Below are 19,921 nucleotides of genomic sequence, written 5' to 3' on the forward strand. Positions count from 1 at the left end.
TATATATATACACACACACACACACACACACACACACGCAATATTATATTAATCTTATTAGAAACATATTAATATCAAACTTTATTTCCAATCCTATTGTTAATTTTATTTGGAATACTTTGTTTTTCCTAACTGATGATAATAAAATACATTTTACTAAGAGCTACTTTAACAAAATTTTGATGAACTTATCAAAGATTAAAATTCGTGATATTTTGGTAATACGTCTATAAATATTACTTTTAATGTTTTACACACAAAAAAATCAATTAGAGACAAGTTATATGCTTGAAAATATTGTTAATTGGAATTTTTGGTTTTTAAGCTATATATTTCATGCCTATTACATACTAGTTACACCATTGTAGAAGAGGGGTGACAATATTTAACATATCTTTTTAAAGAGTAGAAAGATATATGCACAATATAGTAAAAGAATTAAATTTTATACTATACATAATATATTTATTCTCATTATTTGGCGCATTCATAACTCGCTATAATCTGAAAAGCCAAATGTTAAATTGATTCTTTTAAGATTTCTATTTTAATTGTAATGATCAATTTATATCATATTAAACTATACATATCATCATTAATTTTAATTGTGAGATTAAGAATGTATATGTGTGTACTTTTATGCACACACAGTTTTTCTCTGAAAAATCAAATTCTAATAGCGAATTCGCGTCAGAGTCCACCTGCATTACATTCGTCCCATACTAATGCATACTAAATAAAATGCTATTTTATTTAAAGTTCTACCTATATAAATATAAACATTTTAAAGAATTAAAACCAAGATTTTAATGATATGTCGTCGCATTATTTAACAAAACATAGAGCACATTAATTATTTCATCATCAAAGTATTTATATATCGTGTCGTCGCGTTTAAATACTTCATATACATATTTAGCATACAGAAATCCTTATAGTGTGCACTAGTGCAGTGTTTTTTTCAAAGAAAAAATCCAGGTAAAGAAAATCTAATGGTATTATAAATCAGGCGGACATAACGCGTATAGTCGTCTCTACGGCGTAAAGCACAATTGAATTATAAGTACATGAATTTTTATGATATAAACATAAACATACTATATTATATATATGTATGTCAGTGCGTATAACTATTTTTTTGTACACCTCTAATTTCGAAATAGATGGTCACTTTAGGAACACTCTGTATATATAATATACATACACGTATGAGAGCGATAATGTAATATCAGTAAGATCATCAAAATAATTCGTAATAATTTGTAATTTCACCAAAATCAAAGGTTACTTCAAAAACATCTTGTATATACATATACATACATAATGAATGGTAATATCAGTAAATTCATTAAAAAATAATTTGTAATTTCGCCAAAATAGATGGTGAATTTAGGAACACCCTATATATATATATATATATATATATATATATATATATATATATATATATCAGCAGTGATTGGTATCATTCTGTCTGACGCACGAAACAGAATGATCAACGATGCTAGTGCGACAACAGTAGTGATATCAAACGATATCGTGGCAATAGCGACGGTGGTGGCAACGTCGGCGGCGGCGGCGGCGGAGGCGGCGGCGGAGGCGGCGACGACGACGACGACGACGACGACGGCGACGACGGCGACGGTGGCAGCGGCAGCGGGGGTGGTGACTCGTGACGGTTTTGCGCGTGTGTTTACTACCGCTGATCGACAAAAGCCTTCTCTCTCTCGTTTCGCGATTGTTCTTTGGTCGCGGCCGCGATCCGTGAGTTTGCCGCGGGAAAAACGATGTCAGGATACCGTAAGGTGAATTATTACGAGTTGTGCCGATTGTGTACCAACAGCGAAGGTAACAAGATGAATATATTTCGCGAGGAGGGACGCAGACGACAATTGCAGACAAAAATACAAACGTATTTGCCGATACAAGTAAGCACGCATTCTCGTTTTCGACATCGAATAGTTTCAACATTCTTGTACGATTTGTCTATCAATTCTTAATTCTTAAATTGATCATGCGTTCGCAAGCAACGCGAAAATCAAGAAAATTTACGACAGATATTTGAGATTGTTTCTTTTTTTTGGGGTTGGGAGGGAGCGGGGAAGAAGATATTAGAAAAACAGAGAGTACACTTTGATTCATGAAAATAAAACATTTATCTGAAAATCTGTATCAATGACAAAATAATACAAGTAATCTTTTGTGTGTGTGTGTGTGTGTGTGTGTGTGTGTGTGTGTGTGTGCGTGTGTGTGTGTGTTGTGTGTGTAACTTCTATATATGACTTACTATTTCATTCACAAGAGATTACAAGATTAAAATATATATCATTCATAAATTATATATATTTTATATATATATATATATATATATATATATATATATATATATGTTTTTTTTATTTATTTATTTATTGTGCAAAAAAGTCTCTTACAATATTTAAGAATAATATAAAGTATGAATTGTGTGTATTACTAACCTCAAACAAATATAATATATAAATGACTAAACTTATATAAATAAAGTTAAAACTTCTTGCTTTTATGTTGGAAAATTAGAATCAAACAAACATAATTGATGAATTGCACAGTTTTTACATATATATTGTTTTTGCAAAATTAAATTTGTTTACATTATAAATATGAATTTTTTTGAATCCAATATGATATATATCTATTATTTCACTAACAATAGGAATAACTATATACAGAATGCTTGATTTTAATAAATTATAAGACATTTACTATCTTTATATTTATTTATCTTGTGAATGATATAAAATTTTTATATAAGAATAATCGTATATTTATAATTAATATATAATATAAATTTTATATTATGTATCTCCTCTCTATCTCTCTCTTTCTCTCTCTCTCTCTCTCTCTCTCTCTCTCTCTCGGTATGCATGTGTGTGTGTTATGTGTGTTATGTGCTCACATATACTTGTAAGTTTTTACATAAGCTTACTACATTAATGACAATTTTCTTTACTGTGTAAACATTACTTATTCATATTTATATGAAAATTAATATTTTATTATCTTATCTTACTATTTGTTATATATCTCTATTGTATATAAAATGTCAAAAGCACATTTTGTTATTATCCATACGAGTTATAAATAATGCAAAATAATATAAAGTTTAAGTGTATAACGAATTAATTTATATAAATATATTTATTCGAAAGAAAGTTAAATGAATATATAGAGATACACGCGCGCGCGCACACACACACACACACACACACACACAAAGTTTTAAAATTATTAAGATTTTTTCTTATAAATTTTTAATATATTAATACATATAAATTAATGTTTAATTATTTGTCTAATTATCACAAAAGAAGAATTAAAATCAAATAAAATATCTATATATATGTTATAGTAAAGATAAATAAATTTTATTATTTTTCCTTTTTACAATAAGTACAAATTAATTGCATTTGTTTAAGGTTATGGAGGAAGATTCATTACCAAAAATTGTATGCCACGAATGTGTTAAGAAGTTGGAAAATTTCATAGAATTTCGGGAAACCGTAGTCAATGCCGAGGGTATGTTGGAGTCTTATTTTACCTCACTTCGTTTCTCTGAAGATTTTTTAAAAGAAGGAAAAGTTTATGTAAAAAATACCGAAAAGGAAAGATCATCGACACCAGAGGATGAAATTCTTAAGTCAATGGATAAAATATCAACATCACCGAGAAGTCAAGTAATAAGCAATGATCAACAAATACAGCAACATCAGCAACCTGTTGTAGTTAGCAATATAAATGCTTCTAATATACAAATCATCAGTGGAGTTCAAGCTAGAGTGCAGCAATACAAATGTGCTATGCAGGTCTGTAATGAATTTCATCAGCAAGCCTTTAACATTAAATGTAACACAATTTTTCTTAAATGTATACATATATTTTTTATAAATAAAGCACTGTAATATCAAAAGTAATTTTTTACATTTAGATGCAACCAGGTGGCATGGCAGCAGCTGTTGTTGAAGCTACAGCGGAGACTCATTACAGTTATCAACAGCAGACTTCTCAAGTATCATCGCAACAATCAAATGAAGCGCAAAATCAAATTAGTGACCAGCAGAATCAATCTCCTGCGATCCAGCAACAAGTGCAGAACCAAACACAGAATCATAGCCAAATAAATCAGCCAGTACAATCCCAAAGATCAATTTCTCAACAATTGAACCAGTCAGGGCAATTATCTCAGAATCAAAGCCAAGTTAATCAACATGTGCAAGGACAGATTTCCCAGCAGCTTCAACAATTACAGAGGCAACAACGCGAATTTGAAAAACAGCACAGAATTCAACAACTTGAGAAACAGCAAGCACAAATTATAACGCAAGAATTCTCGGTGAAACAAGAGACACCGATTGTACATCAAAACAATAATGTAATTCTCAAAACCGAGGCGGACATAGAATCAAATCAGCAAGTCATACAAAAAATACAATCTGAAGTCCAAAAAGATGAATCTCCTAACTCGGGTGTACAAACTTATACTACAGTACAAGCAACACCAGAAGTATTTTTAAACTTGGGTTTTAAAGAGAACACACTGACAACACCAACAACAGTGCAGGATGACATAAAAGATTTTAAAGAATTTGCAAAATCTTCATCTGATGATGGAATGTCTCGTAATTCAATTGATCAAATCAGAGAATTTCTGAGGATTAGGTCAGGATCAGAACCAGCATCTTTAATCACTGTAAATCCTCAAGTACTCTCGCAGAGTACAAAGAACACTATCTGCCGCGATTGCGGTAAAAGTTTTTCCTCATTGACTCAAATGAGCAATCATACTTGTAGTGTTGAAATACTTATAAATGAACCACCAGATGCTAGAAGCAAAGATGATTCTTTACAAGCTAATGTTAATTCCTTTAGTTGTGATATTTGTAGTAAACCATTTAAACGAAAAGAACATCTCTTTCAACATAGGAAATTGCATACTGGTGAGCGTCCATATGTGTGCACGACGTGTGCAAAAGCATTTAGCCGTAAAGAGCACTTGGTTAGACATTCAGTATCTCATACTGGACAAAAAATGCACGAATGTGAAATGTGCGGTAAAAGTTTTTCGCGCAAAGATAATCTCCATAAACATCGAAAAACGCATGGTGTATCTGGCCCTTACATTTGTGAAACTTGTGGCAAGTCTTTTGTTGTAAAACATTATTATGTGATGCATTTAACTACTCATGCAACAACTCTTACAGATAGCATAAACTGTCCAGATCCATTGCCATATAAGTGTGATATATGCCACAAAGCATTCTCTGTAAAACAGTATCTAACTACGCATAAACTTAGACACAGATCGAAAAATAATAACTCTGCACAAAATAATTTAAATGGACATCAACAGCAACTATCCCAACAAGCAGACGCTGCAAATAATGTGAATGTAGTGACAAATAATGTTAACAATGCTGGACATGTAAATAATAACGGACAAGCTAGTAATGAATCAACTGTTGAAATGCAAAGTGTCATCGAACGGAATGAACAGACTAATGGATCATTCACTAATGGTCAATATCATACTAATATACAAGAATTTCAATGAGATAAGGGTAAGCGTGTCTATTATGTTCTCTTGCCAAATGGTAATAATCATAAGATCGTGGTTGTATAAGCAAGAGAAACTTTGACGCGCTAAACTATTTTCTTATATGATTTTACTCTTGAACGAATGGTTTTTGTATTTTAATATTACAAGAATGAGAATCAAAGTGGCTATTCTGATAAATTAAACATTTTAATGTGTACACATTGCACAGAAGATAGATCTGTTGAATGATTTAAGAATGCTTGTTCGATACAATGTAAGTATATCATGCCAACAAAACATATAACAAATAGTAGTTGTGTAGAATGCAAGCTATAATTTTTAAACAAAAGCTCACTTGTAATAACATTTGAAAAATATATACTACTCATATTTATACATATATAGCCTGTTGTTCAAATAATGAAATTGATTTTTTTAAATGTGATATGTCAATATTGGACATTAAAAACACAATCTAGTTTGAACTTGGAAATTTTGTTGACAAACGAATAAGTTATTTTTAAATGAACGAAATTTATATTTATTAACATTTGTTGAATAATAATATAACAAAATTGTAGCATAAAAATATATCAAGCAGAGCAATCAAATTTTACACATTAAATTCTATAAAAATGAAACGGAAATGTATATATTAGAAAGTGAAAGAAATTTATGAAGTTTTTTCATGCTTTATCCTTTCATTGAAAGCTTGATGATGAAATTGTTGAAAGGATGGGAAATAATCAAAGACGAATCACAATTGATAAGAAGATCTGTTCATTCTAGCTATTTTCTTGTACTTTCTGAATTGAAAATAGAATAGGTACATGTTTTCAAATTTTTGAGGAAAACAGAAAGAAGAATTAAAAATTATAGTTAAAATGAATATTTAAAGAGTTTTTATCTTTTTATAAAAACTGAAAGACATACCTAAAAGAATATGGAATTTTACCAAATTTTTCAAATCACCTCAATTGTAAGAAAAATGATACTTTTAATACTGGATGAATTTAATGTGAATTATCAATTTTAAGGAATTAACATATTTCATAACAAGATTCAAACTAGCTTGCGATTTTGTTAATGTTCTAAAAAATGCAATTTTGTTATTTTGCTGCAAACTATATATATATAGATACAGACAAATATAAACATGAGATCATTTCAATTTCTGATGAAAATGCATTATTGGTATATTAGTGATATATTAAAAATGTTCAAAATGTGTGAAGAAAATCACGTGATTTAAATAACATTTAATCAGTTCGTGATATATCAATTCTCAATTACAGTAGGATTCCATAACTTTTCCACTACAAGGTTAAACATTTTTGAAAAAAACAATGGAGAAGATCCAATTGTCGCGCAATCGCATTTTCGCACATGAGGCTATCAAATTACATATGTATGTACTTGCAAGATTAAATGTAAGTACATCTGCGTGCACTATACATGATCTACTTATTATGACATAGAGGTGGCTCGACATCATACGACATTAGCATTAATAAAATCTGTGTGCAGAAAAGTATCAAGCTATACAGTCCAAAGTAATGAGAGTCTTACTGTAATTATATGAGAAAAATTCTCTCTGAATTGTAAGAGCATTATAAAATTTTTGTTTCATAGATCAGTAACTGCAACAGTCTTTAACTATTTTAAGGATCCTAAATGCTCATATTGCTCCTCACTAGCCATATTAAATTGCATTGAAATCTCTTAAGAGTAAATCATATAGGGGCACGATTCTTGAATTTATTTGCGAGAGAAACGTATGCGCAAATTCTGCTCTTATAGAAAGGTTGATCGGCTACTGCATGACTTTTAACCAATCAACTTGTAGATTTTTCATAGGAATGGAATTTGCGCATACATATATTTTGCGAATGCATTCAAGAATTGGGCTCCAGAGCTCTGATATACTTTAACAAGTATGCCTCACTCCTGTGCAATTAAAGGCCCTGGAAGGTATCGTTTCACACGACGATTACTTGCGAGGTTTACATATTCTTTTTACGCTATCGAGAAGGAGTATTGCATCCGCTTGGCCCGCAGCTCTACATTACTGCGTGGCTGGATTGTTACTCTTACTCATGCTTGGGAGTGGTTTAGTGCATGGACAGGATGCAATACTCTTTAGAAATTTACTTTTAAGAGATTCCACTGTACGACGTCAGCGCCGAGAAATTGTATAAATTTTTTTCCTGGAAAATACATCGAAATAAATAAGTTTTTTGTATTTTGATTACTCGAAATCTGTTTGATAATGATTAACAAAATGGGCCAAAAACTTTTGTGTTATCCTGCATTAATAAATGATTATATAATTCAAATACATTTGACCTACATTTTCAGCGAAAGTGGACCTTATTTTTAAACGTATTTTACTGATTCATATTATTGAACATTAGTGATCGATAATATTCATTCAACAAAACTTATTTAATTTGATGTAATTCGCAAGAAAAAACGATGTCTCTCTTGACATCATAAATCAATATGGCTACAGTGAAGGCATAGGAGCCTTAACATGGTGTAGAAAAACATAATATTCTTATATATACTTCTCGGATACAGCACAAAAAATAAGACCAAAGAAGTTCATATTATGTTTATATAAAATTTATTTATATTTATATAAAAAGCTAGATAAATAATTAATTATAAATTTATATATTTAAATATAAATATATAAAAGAGATATAAGATAGGGTTGGAGGGGTTCGTGCTAAGTTAATTATATTGAGATTCAGGAAATTGGATATATATATATATATATATATATATATATATATATATATATATATATATAATATTGATTTGCAAGATGCTTTTATCATTTATTTCCTTGGCTTTAATTATTAATTAATAAAAATGTGTGCCATAGCATGGTCTCTAGGAAAAAAAAATATAAATATACATATAAATGTAAATATACATAAATAATTTATTAGAGTTTCAGTATGCTACTGATAAAAAGCAAGCAAAAATTGTGTTTTTATCCCATTTCTCATATATTTGTATTTGCTTATATGTATAATATAATAAGTAAATTAAGCAATATCCATGCTTTTCTATCTTCTGCGTCCCGTGTGTCTCGCTTTTTTCTATAATTTCTAATTTTGAAAAAATTTATTTCGCATAAGATACAAATAGAAACTATAATAATCTTTATATGAATAGATAATACACACAGACACTACATGTATATGTGTCACAATTTTTTAATTTCTCTATACAAGCAAATTTTTAAATATTTAATATTGGATTGTTATTTTAGTATATTTATGTATATATGTAAACATAAAATGTTCTTCAAGAATCTTGCAAGCCATATTGGGAAATACATATTTAAAAAAAGAATACCATTGTTAGATAAACTAATTAAATGTGTTCTCATAAGCTGAGAATTATAGAATTAATGAAAGATATGGAATGTGCAAATATATATGCCCATAATATTTTTAAATTATTTTCATGAAGTGATACAATTTAGATATTAAACACATTAATTATTTGTACATGTTCACTTTCTCTCCTTCCCCTCTCTCTCCCCCTCACCCCTTCCTTTCTTTTCCGCCAACTCTCCCCTTCTCTTTTTTTCCTCTCTCTCAGCTCTCTCTACAATTGCTGTAACAATGTAGAAAAGATATATATATATATATATATATATATATATATATATATATATATATTTTATATAGATTTTAAATATATATTTTATATCTGAGATCAATTTTATAAATTTTGTTAGCGAAAATTACTCAAATAAATCATAAGTTTAAATGTAGTGATTTATGTAAAACTGATAGTATATTTTAATAATATATACATATATCGCAAGGAATAATTTCAGAATTTCGAAGCGGATCGTCCTATAATTATTACATTTTTGGATTTTGTACGAAAAAAATAAATTTTATTTGATAATTATTTAATAATTAAATTAATTATTTAAGAATTAAATTTTAATATAATTTTTATTTAAGCAAAATTGTGTATAATATTTCCATCAAAAGTTATAAACATTTAAACCTAAAATGAGTTAATTCATTGGATTAGATGGTTTGTATACATAATAACAAACTAACATATTTTATACTTTATCAATCTTATCGTTATCATCTTGCAAGGGTCTTAATATATCCTTAAGACTGTTGCACTGAGAAAAAATTTTATAGCATTTTTGAATGAACGGATTAATTTAACCCGGGACAATTAATCACTATATTTTATTATGAATTCAAGTCTTTTATTGGCAGAATGACGTCATTGACGTTAAGTAAAATAAAATGATAAATTGATCTGTGTTGGATCGAAAATGTCATTAATCGTAACCATAAAGCCGTAAACAAATTAAAATCGCGTTGTTATGGACAGTCGAATTAAGCAATGTGATTGGTCGAATCCTTAAGCGGGGAACACACACTTTTGCAAAGCGCATAACCATAAGTATAAGGAAATTGATTGGTCCACAAACATATGCCTAACGAAATGAACCAATCAATTTCCTTATGCTTATTGTTATGCGCTTATGCAAAAGTGTGTGCTCCCCGCTTTACGTTACGAACGTTACAGTTACGATCATGGACTTATAATATAAAGACAGGGGACGTGAAACTTAATGGTGGCGAAATAATGACGCCGTCTACGATGTGGCGTTAATAAGATAGCTTGGCTACTGAAACATGACGATGATTATAGACCGATCAATTCTTGGATCCCTGGAGAATCACTAGAACATTATGGTGCAGATGTATATTGACCTCTCGCTTCCATAATTTGTGTACTTGACGTAATGCACATTTTTTGTTGAGTCAATAGTATTACATATATGGCTTCTATGCATATATGTAGTACTACTATATTGCAAGTCAAAACTCAACGCTGGCGAAAACATTATGGTGCAGACGTATATCAAACTCTCGCTTCAACAATCTGTGTACTTCACTCAATGCGCATGCGCTGGCCACGTATAGGTCATATATGTAATACTATTGGCTCAACAAAAATTCGCGCATGCGCATTGCATCAAGTACGCGATTGAAACCCATCCAACCGAAAACGCCAATAGTGTAATGTGTAGTAAGCTTTAAGCCGTAAGAAGTTAATCAATCACAATTGAATGTGAGAAGAATAATCGAATATGATTTGCTAATTTCTTACGGCTTAAAGCTTACTACACCTATTGTGGATCCGGGCTTACGTCGTAACAGACTACTCATTGAAAATTGAAGATTGAAGATTGGAATATGTCTAATCACAACAAAAGTAACTAAAATTTCTTTGTCCTAATTGGTTAAATTTCAATCTTTAATCTTTCAATCTCAATCTTTAATGCGTAGTCTGATACGGGCTTTACCTTTAATGTAGAAAGTTCAATTATAAAAAGTAAGCAGAGGGTCTGTTCATTTTAGCTGAACTGGCTGCACTAGTTCAGAGTTTATCTTTTTCTTTCCAATATGGAGAGAAAAAGATAAACCCCGAATTAGTGCAGCCAGTTCAGCTAAAACGAACAGACCCAATATCAACTTACTCTGGATCTGTTCGTTTTAGCTGAACTGGCTGCACTAATTCAGAGTTTATCTTTTTCTGTCCATATTGGAAAGAAAAAGATAATCTCTGAACTAGTACAGCCAGTTCAACTAAAACGAACAGACCCATTATATTATATATTTGATAAGAGATGTTTTACGCATAGGTTATGTGGAAAAGTTGTCATTGGAAATTATGTTTTGAGATGTTTTATTTCGTTTGCGATCATTTACCGATCATCACTAATTGCAGTGAAATATCTCACGTGATTACTACTGTAGCTCCGATTCTTCGTTTCCTTTTTAACAATGTCAAGAAGCATATTCGTAAATAAACGTAAATCGTGAGCGATATCGTGTAATTGGGTTAGATAAGAATGGCCGATGAAGTGACGGAAACGTTACGGGGCCTCAATAATGAGGACACCGAATGTATCGTAGATGCCGAGATCGACGATGATGACGAGGATTCCGATGGGATCGTAGTTCCAGAACTTCAGGGTACATTATCCAAATGGACAAATTACATACATGGCTGGCAAACTAGATTTATTGTACTCAAAGATGGTACTTTGTCTTATTACAAATCTGAGCAGGACAGCGGATTTGGATGTCGTGGCTCGATTAGTCTGTACAAAGCTAATATCAAAGTAAGAAATTGCATATGTAATAGTTCTTTTTTTTATCCATTTACTAGTATGTCTATAGTTATGTCTATTGTATATTGTATATAAATTATTGTATATAAATTATTAAATTTGTACTAAATAATTTGTTTTACTAGGCACATCAATTTGACGAATGCAGATTTGATGTATCTGTAAATGACTGCTTAGTTTGGTATTTAAGAGCAAGTAGTCCAGAGGAAAAACAACGATGGGTAGATGTTTTAAAGTCTTACAAGGTAATTATTTTAAATATTATGATACATATTTATTTTATCTTATTTATTTATTCATTTATTGTAATAGAAATTTATACAACTCTAAATATTACAAATAAATTAAATAAATACAGAATATTAATAACAGCCGAGCACAAAGTTATTAATACAAAAATAGTGAAGACATAATTTTAGAAAAATTAATTAATACATTTAAACATTGTTTTGATTCTACTTTTGATCATCTTCAGTAATTGAACAAATTGTATTATGTGGTCATAGCTTTATCAATTCTTACAATCTATACAACTCGATATACACAAATTTTCTGAATTAGAAGCCTAAAAAGATTTTGTCATACATTATATATATATATAAAATCTTTCTTTGTTATATGCTAAGCTTTGTATATTAAATCTCTTGTAATTATTTTTATTTTATATAGATATACATATTTTTCTTAAAAGTTTAGTTAGTATTTACAAATTACAAATAAGATTACTTTAAAGTTAGAGTTAAATTGTACATGATGTTGATTTTTAACGATCCAACAAAATATTTAAAAAATCAAAAAATATTGAAAAAAAAGTTTTAGATAAGAGTTCTACAATTTTGAGAGAGATCTTTATAATAAATATGGTTTTGGTCTGTCTCTCTTTCCCTATCGGCATAGAGGTGCTTCTTTAGAGATTTGAAAATTATTTTAATTTAAAAAAATTTATATATATATATATATATATATATATATATATATATATAATTTTTATTGCATATATGAATTCTCTTATTGTTAGTCATTGTACATATGAAAATATAAAATAATTTACAAAATATTTTATAATTTAATTTAGTATATTATGATTTTAAATATATGCAAAATCTTATAAAGTATTAATTCTTTTATAATTATTACAATATCTTCTAAATTTTTCATAGACTAATGAGTGAAATTGCTAATTATATTTTTATACAAATGCATTACAACATTTGCAACATGCATATCTGTTTTTAAATGCAGTATCTTTTATATCAATTAATTCATATTTATCTATATATATATAAATTATAATACAATAATTTATTTTTTAATGTTTCTAACTTAATACTCTTACATTTAAAATTATTACAAAAATCGACATATGTAAGAAAATTATATGGTTGTATTAAAAAAAAAGATAAAAGTAATCATCAAATCTCAGAAAAATGTTTTTTGTATGAACAAAGTCATATTGAACATAAGTTGCTCGCTTAAAACTTTACAACTATTGTCCAAAATATTTTTCTATATTGTTAAGTTTTTCAGTATTCTGTGTTGGAGTATTTAAGATAAGACTATGTATATATAACAATTAATACCATATTTTCATATTAAATAGTCGGAATCCGGTTATGGGAGTGAAAATAGTCTCAAACGACATGGTAGTGCCATTTCGCTTGTGTCAAATACACAATCGACAACGAGCGCCGGTAGTTTTACTAAGCGTGGCATTAGAGGACTGAAAGAAAAATTAGCCGAAATTGAAACTTTCAGAGACATTCTCATCAAGCAGATTGATACTTTGCAGAAATATTTTGATAATTGTGCAGAAAATGTCAAGAACACTTCCAAGAAAGGTAATAATCTTTAATTTACAAAAAAATCTTTCTATTTAGTTTTATATAACAAGTGTAGAAAAAAAAAGGACTTCAAAATCGTCATACTATTTTGTTTCCGAGATTTAGCTTCTAATTTAGGTGAAAAAATTTAGAGAATAAAAATTTATATACTTGTAGATATATATTTACAAGATTTATATATATTTGTAGATACAAACTATTTTTATCAGAAAATTATAATATTTATGATGTAATTATATAGTATTTTGATAATTTTAATGTAACTTGAGGAAAAATGATCTTTTTTTAAAGCAAAAAAATATTAAGGTTTATTTATAAAAATAAATTTTTAAAAACAAATACATTCTTTTATAAATTAAAATTTGTAATGCAAGAAATTTGTTGTGTAAATTATCCATTATATTAAAGACAGATACAAATCAAATCAGAAATTAATATTTTTTAAAGAGACATTTTAAAGTAAACTATTAGAGTATATCAATTATATGTATAAACCATAAAGAGTATGTTGTTTGTTTTAATTCAGTCTCCCTAATTGTATTGTAAAATAATAAAAAGAGTAAAAATCAAACAAAAATAAAACAGATATTTAGAAATTTACAAGTATACAGAGTAATTTAATGCAAATATTATAAAATATTATGAATAATTTTATGAAAAAAAAAGATATACTGTTATTCATATAATTTGCCTATTTTATTATTATATATAATTTGCCAAGAAAATTAAAAAAGAAATTTTTTTTAGTTTCAAAACCTTTACACAAACTAATTTAATATAAATAAGCAATTAATACATAAACTATTGGCTTCTGATGAGTAAAAATTAATCAAGTTCTAATGAAACTAACTTAAGTAAGCATTTATTTTTAATAAACTCAATTAGTGAGAAATCAAACATATATGTTGGTTTAGGAGATGTATGTCGATTTTTATATCTTTCCTCTAGTGTTCTTTGATATGTATTTCATCATTTATACTCATATATATGATAATGATACATTTATCATATGAAACATAAGAAAAAAGCTTTAAGATATTTTCTCAAGTATTACAAAAATTTCAGAAAAGAAAATTGAGACAATGTTTAATCCAGCTGAACAATCGGTGGATTTTAAAGGAGAAGCGATAACATTTAAAGCCACAAGTGAAGGGGTGTTAGCAACTTTACAACATTGTGTTGAATTAATGACACAGCGAGAGGATGCATGGCGTCGCAGATGGGAAAGAGAAATCGAAAAGAAACGAAAATTACAAGAACTTTATAAAGCTCTGAAAGAACAAATTGCCATGCATCATAACGACTCTCCCAGACCTAGAGTTCTTATTCATGGAGGTCCTGACTACGAGGTGGATCTTTTTGTTTATTATAATTTTATTTACTATGTGTAATTTCTCTTGTATAAAATTTTTATTTTAGAGAATTTTTAAATGTACATTATATTGTTGCTATATATTATATAACATATACATACAGCCTACTTATGTATTTCTATTGTCATATCAACTTTATCATTTCTTGTCAGCATTTTGAAGAGATAAGAGTTTATCAAAATATTTTTTATATATTTTCGTTTATATAATATTTTATATATATATATTTTTTGTGAATTAGGAGAGAAATTAAATATTATATTTTTTCTAAATTATTTTAATTATAATTATATAATTATATTACATGAATTTTATATCATCATAGACATTTCCATATGAAGATATGTATATAAATATATTTATAGTTATTTATGTATGATAAATTCTTTTGAATATAATATACAGGATATCCTAAAATTCAAAAATAATAAAATTGTAGCATAAAAGTTTGTGAAAAATTAAATAATAAAAGTGCATTTTTATTTCAAGAAATGGTTTTTGAGATATAAATATTTAAAAATGGCCAATAAGTTATATATATTTAAATAATCATTTGTTCGTGAATCGCGTGTGAAGTGTGAAAAAAATCACATACAGTGTGTACCACTTAATGAGCCTTTAAAATTTTTTGTTGTTTTACTTGATATGAAAAAACATCAAAGAAAAAGATCGTTTCGAAGAAACATCTTATGATAAACAAAAAATTTTTTTTAATAATATATATTTTAAGATTTTAAATGGGACTACATATGTTGAATGTGTGTGTATAAATTGTATAAATGAAAATGATACAATCAGAATAGAGAGAGTAATGTTTGTGCATGAACTTCTATGCATTTAATATGATGAATTATTTATAAATTAAGATAAAAAAAAAGACATTAATATATTTTAAAATTATAATAATAATACATATAGTATTAATTTTAATATTTAAAAACTTGTTTTGAAACTTTTTAAGGAAGGTCCGCATAGCGCTCTTTGCGATGAAGAATTTTATGATGCCGTCGAGACAGGTTTAGACAAAATTGAAGAGGAAAATCAATTAAGGAATCGTTTGAAACAAAAATCTGTTTCAATTTTGACATTTCCTACCACAACAGTATCTTCGCACAAGTTATGGCCTGAAGTAATTATACTTTTTTTATATTTTGCGCAATTCCCTGCTCTATCAAAATTCTACCGTTGCATCGAGAACTTACTTAATAAAATCTAAGAGAGAATATATTTAACTTTATTATTTTAAATTAAGCATTTATTTTAAAATAAAATAAAATAATAAAATGCATATTTAGAACTTTTCGCGCATAAAACAAAGTTTGAAATAAATAAATTCTATATATTTGCATGTTAATATATCCATAAATCTCTATGAATGCATAATGATGAATTATAAAAGTGTAATATATACTTAATATATACTTAATAATGGTACAAAACTTTTTGATGGCTGGTTACTGAGATTCATGGCCTTGAAAACATATGTCAAATAAAGATCATTTAATTTTGACTCAATTATCTCTTTTTTAAAAATTTTATAACAAAGCTGAAATAAAATTTTTTGTTTATATGACTTTGTTTACATGATTTTGCAATTTTAAAGTTAAACTTTTTTTCTTTAAATTTTTCGGAATTGATTTGAGAATTATGCCATCTGGACGAAAATTATCATAGAGAAAAAGAGCTTAACAGCGTTTGAAAACTGAAACTTCAAGCTTTAAAATGCTTCCAGAAAACATTCTATAATTATATTTTACAAAATTACATATATTTGAATTTCATCAATTTTTCGACCGATTCGAAATGATACTTTAATTTTATTGAGAAATACAATTGCAAACTATATTTAGTTATAGTTACAATTACATACTCAATTAAATGACAATAGTATGTGATGTTAAGATATAAAATATTTTTTATTGCTAATTTGCAGATAGAGAAAATCACCATGGAACAACTCCATTATGCTCGACTCGGTGTGGGTGGAGCGGGTGGTTGGCAATTATTTGCTGAAGATGGAGATATGCGAATGTATCGGCGGGAGGAAGAGGCTGACGGATTAGTCGTAGATCCTCTCAAAGCGTGTCATGTCGTTAAGGGAGTAACTGGTCACGAAGTTTGTGAAATATTTTTCAGTCCCGAATACAGAAGTGGATGGGAAGCCACTTTAGAGGACATGACAATCGTCGAAAACATTTCCAAGGATACGCTATTATTCTTGCAGACGCACAAACGTATCTGGCCAGCGAGTCAGCGAGATGCGTTATTCTGGTCGCACATACGTCGAGTATCGGATGATCAGGATCGTGATGCTCACGATCTATGGATAGTCTGTAATCATAGTACTGAACATCCTGATTACCCGGTAAATAATACCGCTTAATGCAAAAAGGATCTAATGAGATAAGTATGATAAAATTGTCCTCAAAGATAAGCTAATAATAAGTAAAGCTAAGCTATCTAAAAGTATAACTGGTAAGTAATGGATAAATATATTATACAATATAATAATAAAAAGTATAATAAATATATTATACTTTTAGCTTTCTAAATCTCCCTGTTAATTCCTAGTTACAGAGGTCAATTCAAAAACTAAACTACTTTATATTTCGCGATTGGTTAAAAATGAAATAAAAAATAGAAGCGCGACAAATAAATATTATATTTTTTTCATATATCTATATAATTTATGCTAGAACAAAAAAATAAAAATTTTTTAAAGTAATTTTCTAAATATTGTTACATGTACAAAATAAAATAATACTATATAAATAGGATATTTTTATGTAAAAATAACTTATGAATAAATTTTAATATCTCTGAATATTTTCTCCTTAAAAGTTCTCATTCACATTATCATTTTTTATAGTGGCAGTAATATTTTTGTTGTAAAACATTTTAGACAATATTTTTGTTAATCTCAGAATTTGGAACAAATAACGACCATGTGATAAATAATACACAGAGTGTTCCACTAGTAGATTTCCTTTTATCTTTTAAACTGAAGAACATAGACTATAACATATATGTATATATAAAATCAAATTATTTTATAATGATTTAAATTAAATTATCATGATTTAAACTGAACTTTATTGCGATTATAGTGGCTATTTACAAAAACTATCTGTATAAAGAAATACATAATTTTTTTTAAATAATGAGCCTTATTTTTGTAATTGAAAAAAATATATAATATATACTTGATGCAGCCTTCATCCATTTTTTGTCCTATTTTATTATTTCTATTTAATCACAAGAAAGAAAATAATTTAGTTTTTCAAATCCTTAATATCTAGTTTAGTTCCCTTAACAAAAAAATATAGAAAGCTGAAATATTGTATAAATATTTATCTATTACAACTTACTTTTATATAGATAGTACATCGTACATTATATAGAGTATCATCTGAGACAATTTTATATTCCTTTGAGGGACACTTCCGCTGTTAGATTATTGAACTATTTCATTTCTTAAAATAAATTTATGCACTTGCTAAGTAAAATTATTATTTTAGCCGAATGCAGGTAAATGCGTGAGAGTTTATCTAACAGTTTGTCTCGTATGTCAAACTTTTATCGATCCCCCAAAAGACGAAGAGGAAATAAAGAGGGAAAATATAACATGTAAAATAACATATTGTTCAGTTGGTGAGTATTGAATCAATCTCTTCTTTCAAGGTACTGTATTTAATATATTTAAAATTATATATATATATATATATATATATATATATATATATATATAAATATATATATATTAAAATTATATATATATATATATATGTATATACCTCTGCTTCTCTATCCTTGTTCAACTTTCAATAAATAACAAAGAGCACGCTCATAGCGCTAAAAGCGTGCTCCCCGAACCCAGCCTTAAGCGGGGAGCACACACTTTTGCATAAGCGCATAACCATAAACATAAAGAAATTGATTGGTCCACAAATGTATGCATAAGAAAATGAACCACTCAATTTTCTTATGTTTATTGTTATGCGCTTATGCAAAAGTATGTGCTCCCCGCTTTACTCTCACTTTCTTTTCCTTCCTCTTTTTCTCTTTCTTGCTTCATATGAATAAACTTTTCGATTTGAATTTTAGTAAATCCGGGTGGTTGGGCCCCAGCATCTGTTTTACGAGCCGTTTACAAGAGAGAATATCCAAAGTTCCTGAAGCGATTCACTAATTTTTGTATTGATCAGTGCAAAAACAAACCAATCACATTCTAAATGTGATTAATAAAAAATCTTTCATGTTTTCCATTCAAATCCTTATTCGCTATCTCAAAGTGTTTTCACGCATCAGTGATTATTGTAAAAACAACAGTTTGTATTAGTATATGTACCATAAGAATTGCAGAATGACTATTACAACAACGTAAGTGAAACAATTTTATGTATCATTTTTTTCTTTTTATTCTTTGCTTAAAATAATTGACTTATATATAACCTCTGAATGGGAAAAGTAAATTGTTATAATAAATATTAAAGATCATTTAGACTATAAATAAGTGTATATAGTAATTGTATGCACTTAACAAGCAACTTCATGAAGCGCTACAATGAAGCACACATGATTAGTACTGTTTGCTGATTATCCTTTCCTCTTCCAATAACAGCTTATTATTTGTTTGTAACAGTATTTTATCTAGATGTGTATACAAATCTTAACCTTAAGAATTTACTACATAAACACAAATCTTGTTACACATTATATCTAATTAAATGCTGAATTGTATCTTACAGATTATATTGTTATTTTTAGTTATACATAAATAGGTGTACATTGCTATGCAATACAAAAATCACTTGAAAAAACATACATATATATATATATATATATATATATATATATATATATATATATAATAAAGACTGTTCTAGACTTATTGCAAAATAACAATCGTTTCTATACCATGTCATGATTAATTGATTAA

General features: G+C 28.0%; 2 protein-coding genes across 5 annotated transcripts; both read left to right on the forward strand.

Annotated features, from left to right (window-relative positions):
• Nucleotides 1-1,480: 1,480 nt before the first annotated feature.
• Nucleotides 1,481-8,343, forward strand: LOC126849938 (zinc finger protein 260-like). Of its 3 annotated transcripts, none has more exons than XR_007687473.1 (4): nucleotides 1,481-1,928; nucleotides 3,456-3,842; nucleotides 3,965-5,846; nucleotides 6,868-8,343. XR_007687473.1 is itself a non-coding variant. In XM_050592369.1 (4 exons), exons 2-4 carry the CDS (start codon nucleotides 3,547-3,549, stop codon nucleotides 5,585-5,587), a joined length of 1,833 nt encoding a protein of 610 aa, XP_050448326.1. In that variant the 5' UTR covers nucleotides 1,911-1,928; nucleotides 3,456-3,546; the 3' UTR covers nucleotides 5,588-8,343. The 3 variants fall into 3 exon arrangements, 2 of the variants coding, with proteins under 2 accessions (XP_050448325.1, XP_050448326.1); XM_050592369.1 differs by having other exon boundaries at nucleotides 1,911-1,928; nucleotides 3,456-3,555; nucleotides 3,642-3,842; nucleotides 3,965-8,343; XM_050592368.1 differs by having other exon boundaries at nucleotides 3,965-8,343.
• A 2,450-nt stretch (nucleotides 8,344-10,793) lies between these two features.
• On the forward strand, nucleotides 10,794-19,729 carry LOC126849730 (ceramide transfer protein). 2 transcript variants are annotated; one of them, XM_050591866.1, is made up of 9 exons: nucleotides 10,794-10,846; nucleotides 11,551-11,759; nucleotides 11,894-12,013; nucleotides 13,369-13,606; nucleotides 14,675-14,958; nucleotides 15,944-16,111; nucleotides 16,916-17,347; nucleotides 18,501-18,633; nucleotides 19,087-19,729. In XM_050591866.1, exons 1-9 carry the CDS (start codon nucleotides 10,828-10,830, stop codon nucleotides 19,212-19,214), a joined length of 1,731 nt encoding a protein of 576 aa, XP_050447823.1. In that variant the 5' UTR covers nucleotides 10,794-10,827; the 3' UTR covers nucleotides 19,215-19,729. The 2 variants fall into 2 exon arrangements, with proteins under 2 accessions (XP_050447823.1, XP_050447822.1); XM_050591865.1 differs by lacking the exon at nucleotides 10,794-10,846 and having other exon boundaries at nucleotides 11,112-11,759.
• Nucleotides 19,730-19,921: the final 192 nt, after the last annotated feature.

The sequence above is a fragment of the Cataglyphis hispanica genome, chromosome 5 (genome assembly GCF_021464435.1).
Source record: "Cataglyphis hispanica isolate Lineage 1 chromosome 5, ULB_Chis1_1.0, whole genome shotgun sequence".
Lineage (NCBI taxonomy): Eukaryota > Metazoa > Arthropoda > Insecta > Hymenoptera > Formicidae > Cataglyphis > Cataglyphis hispanica.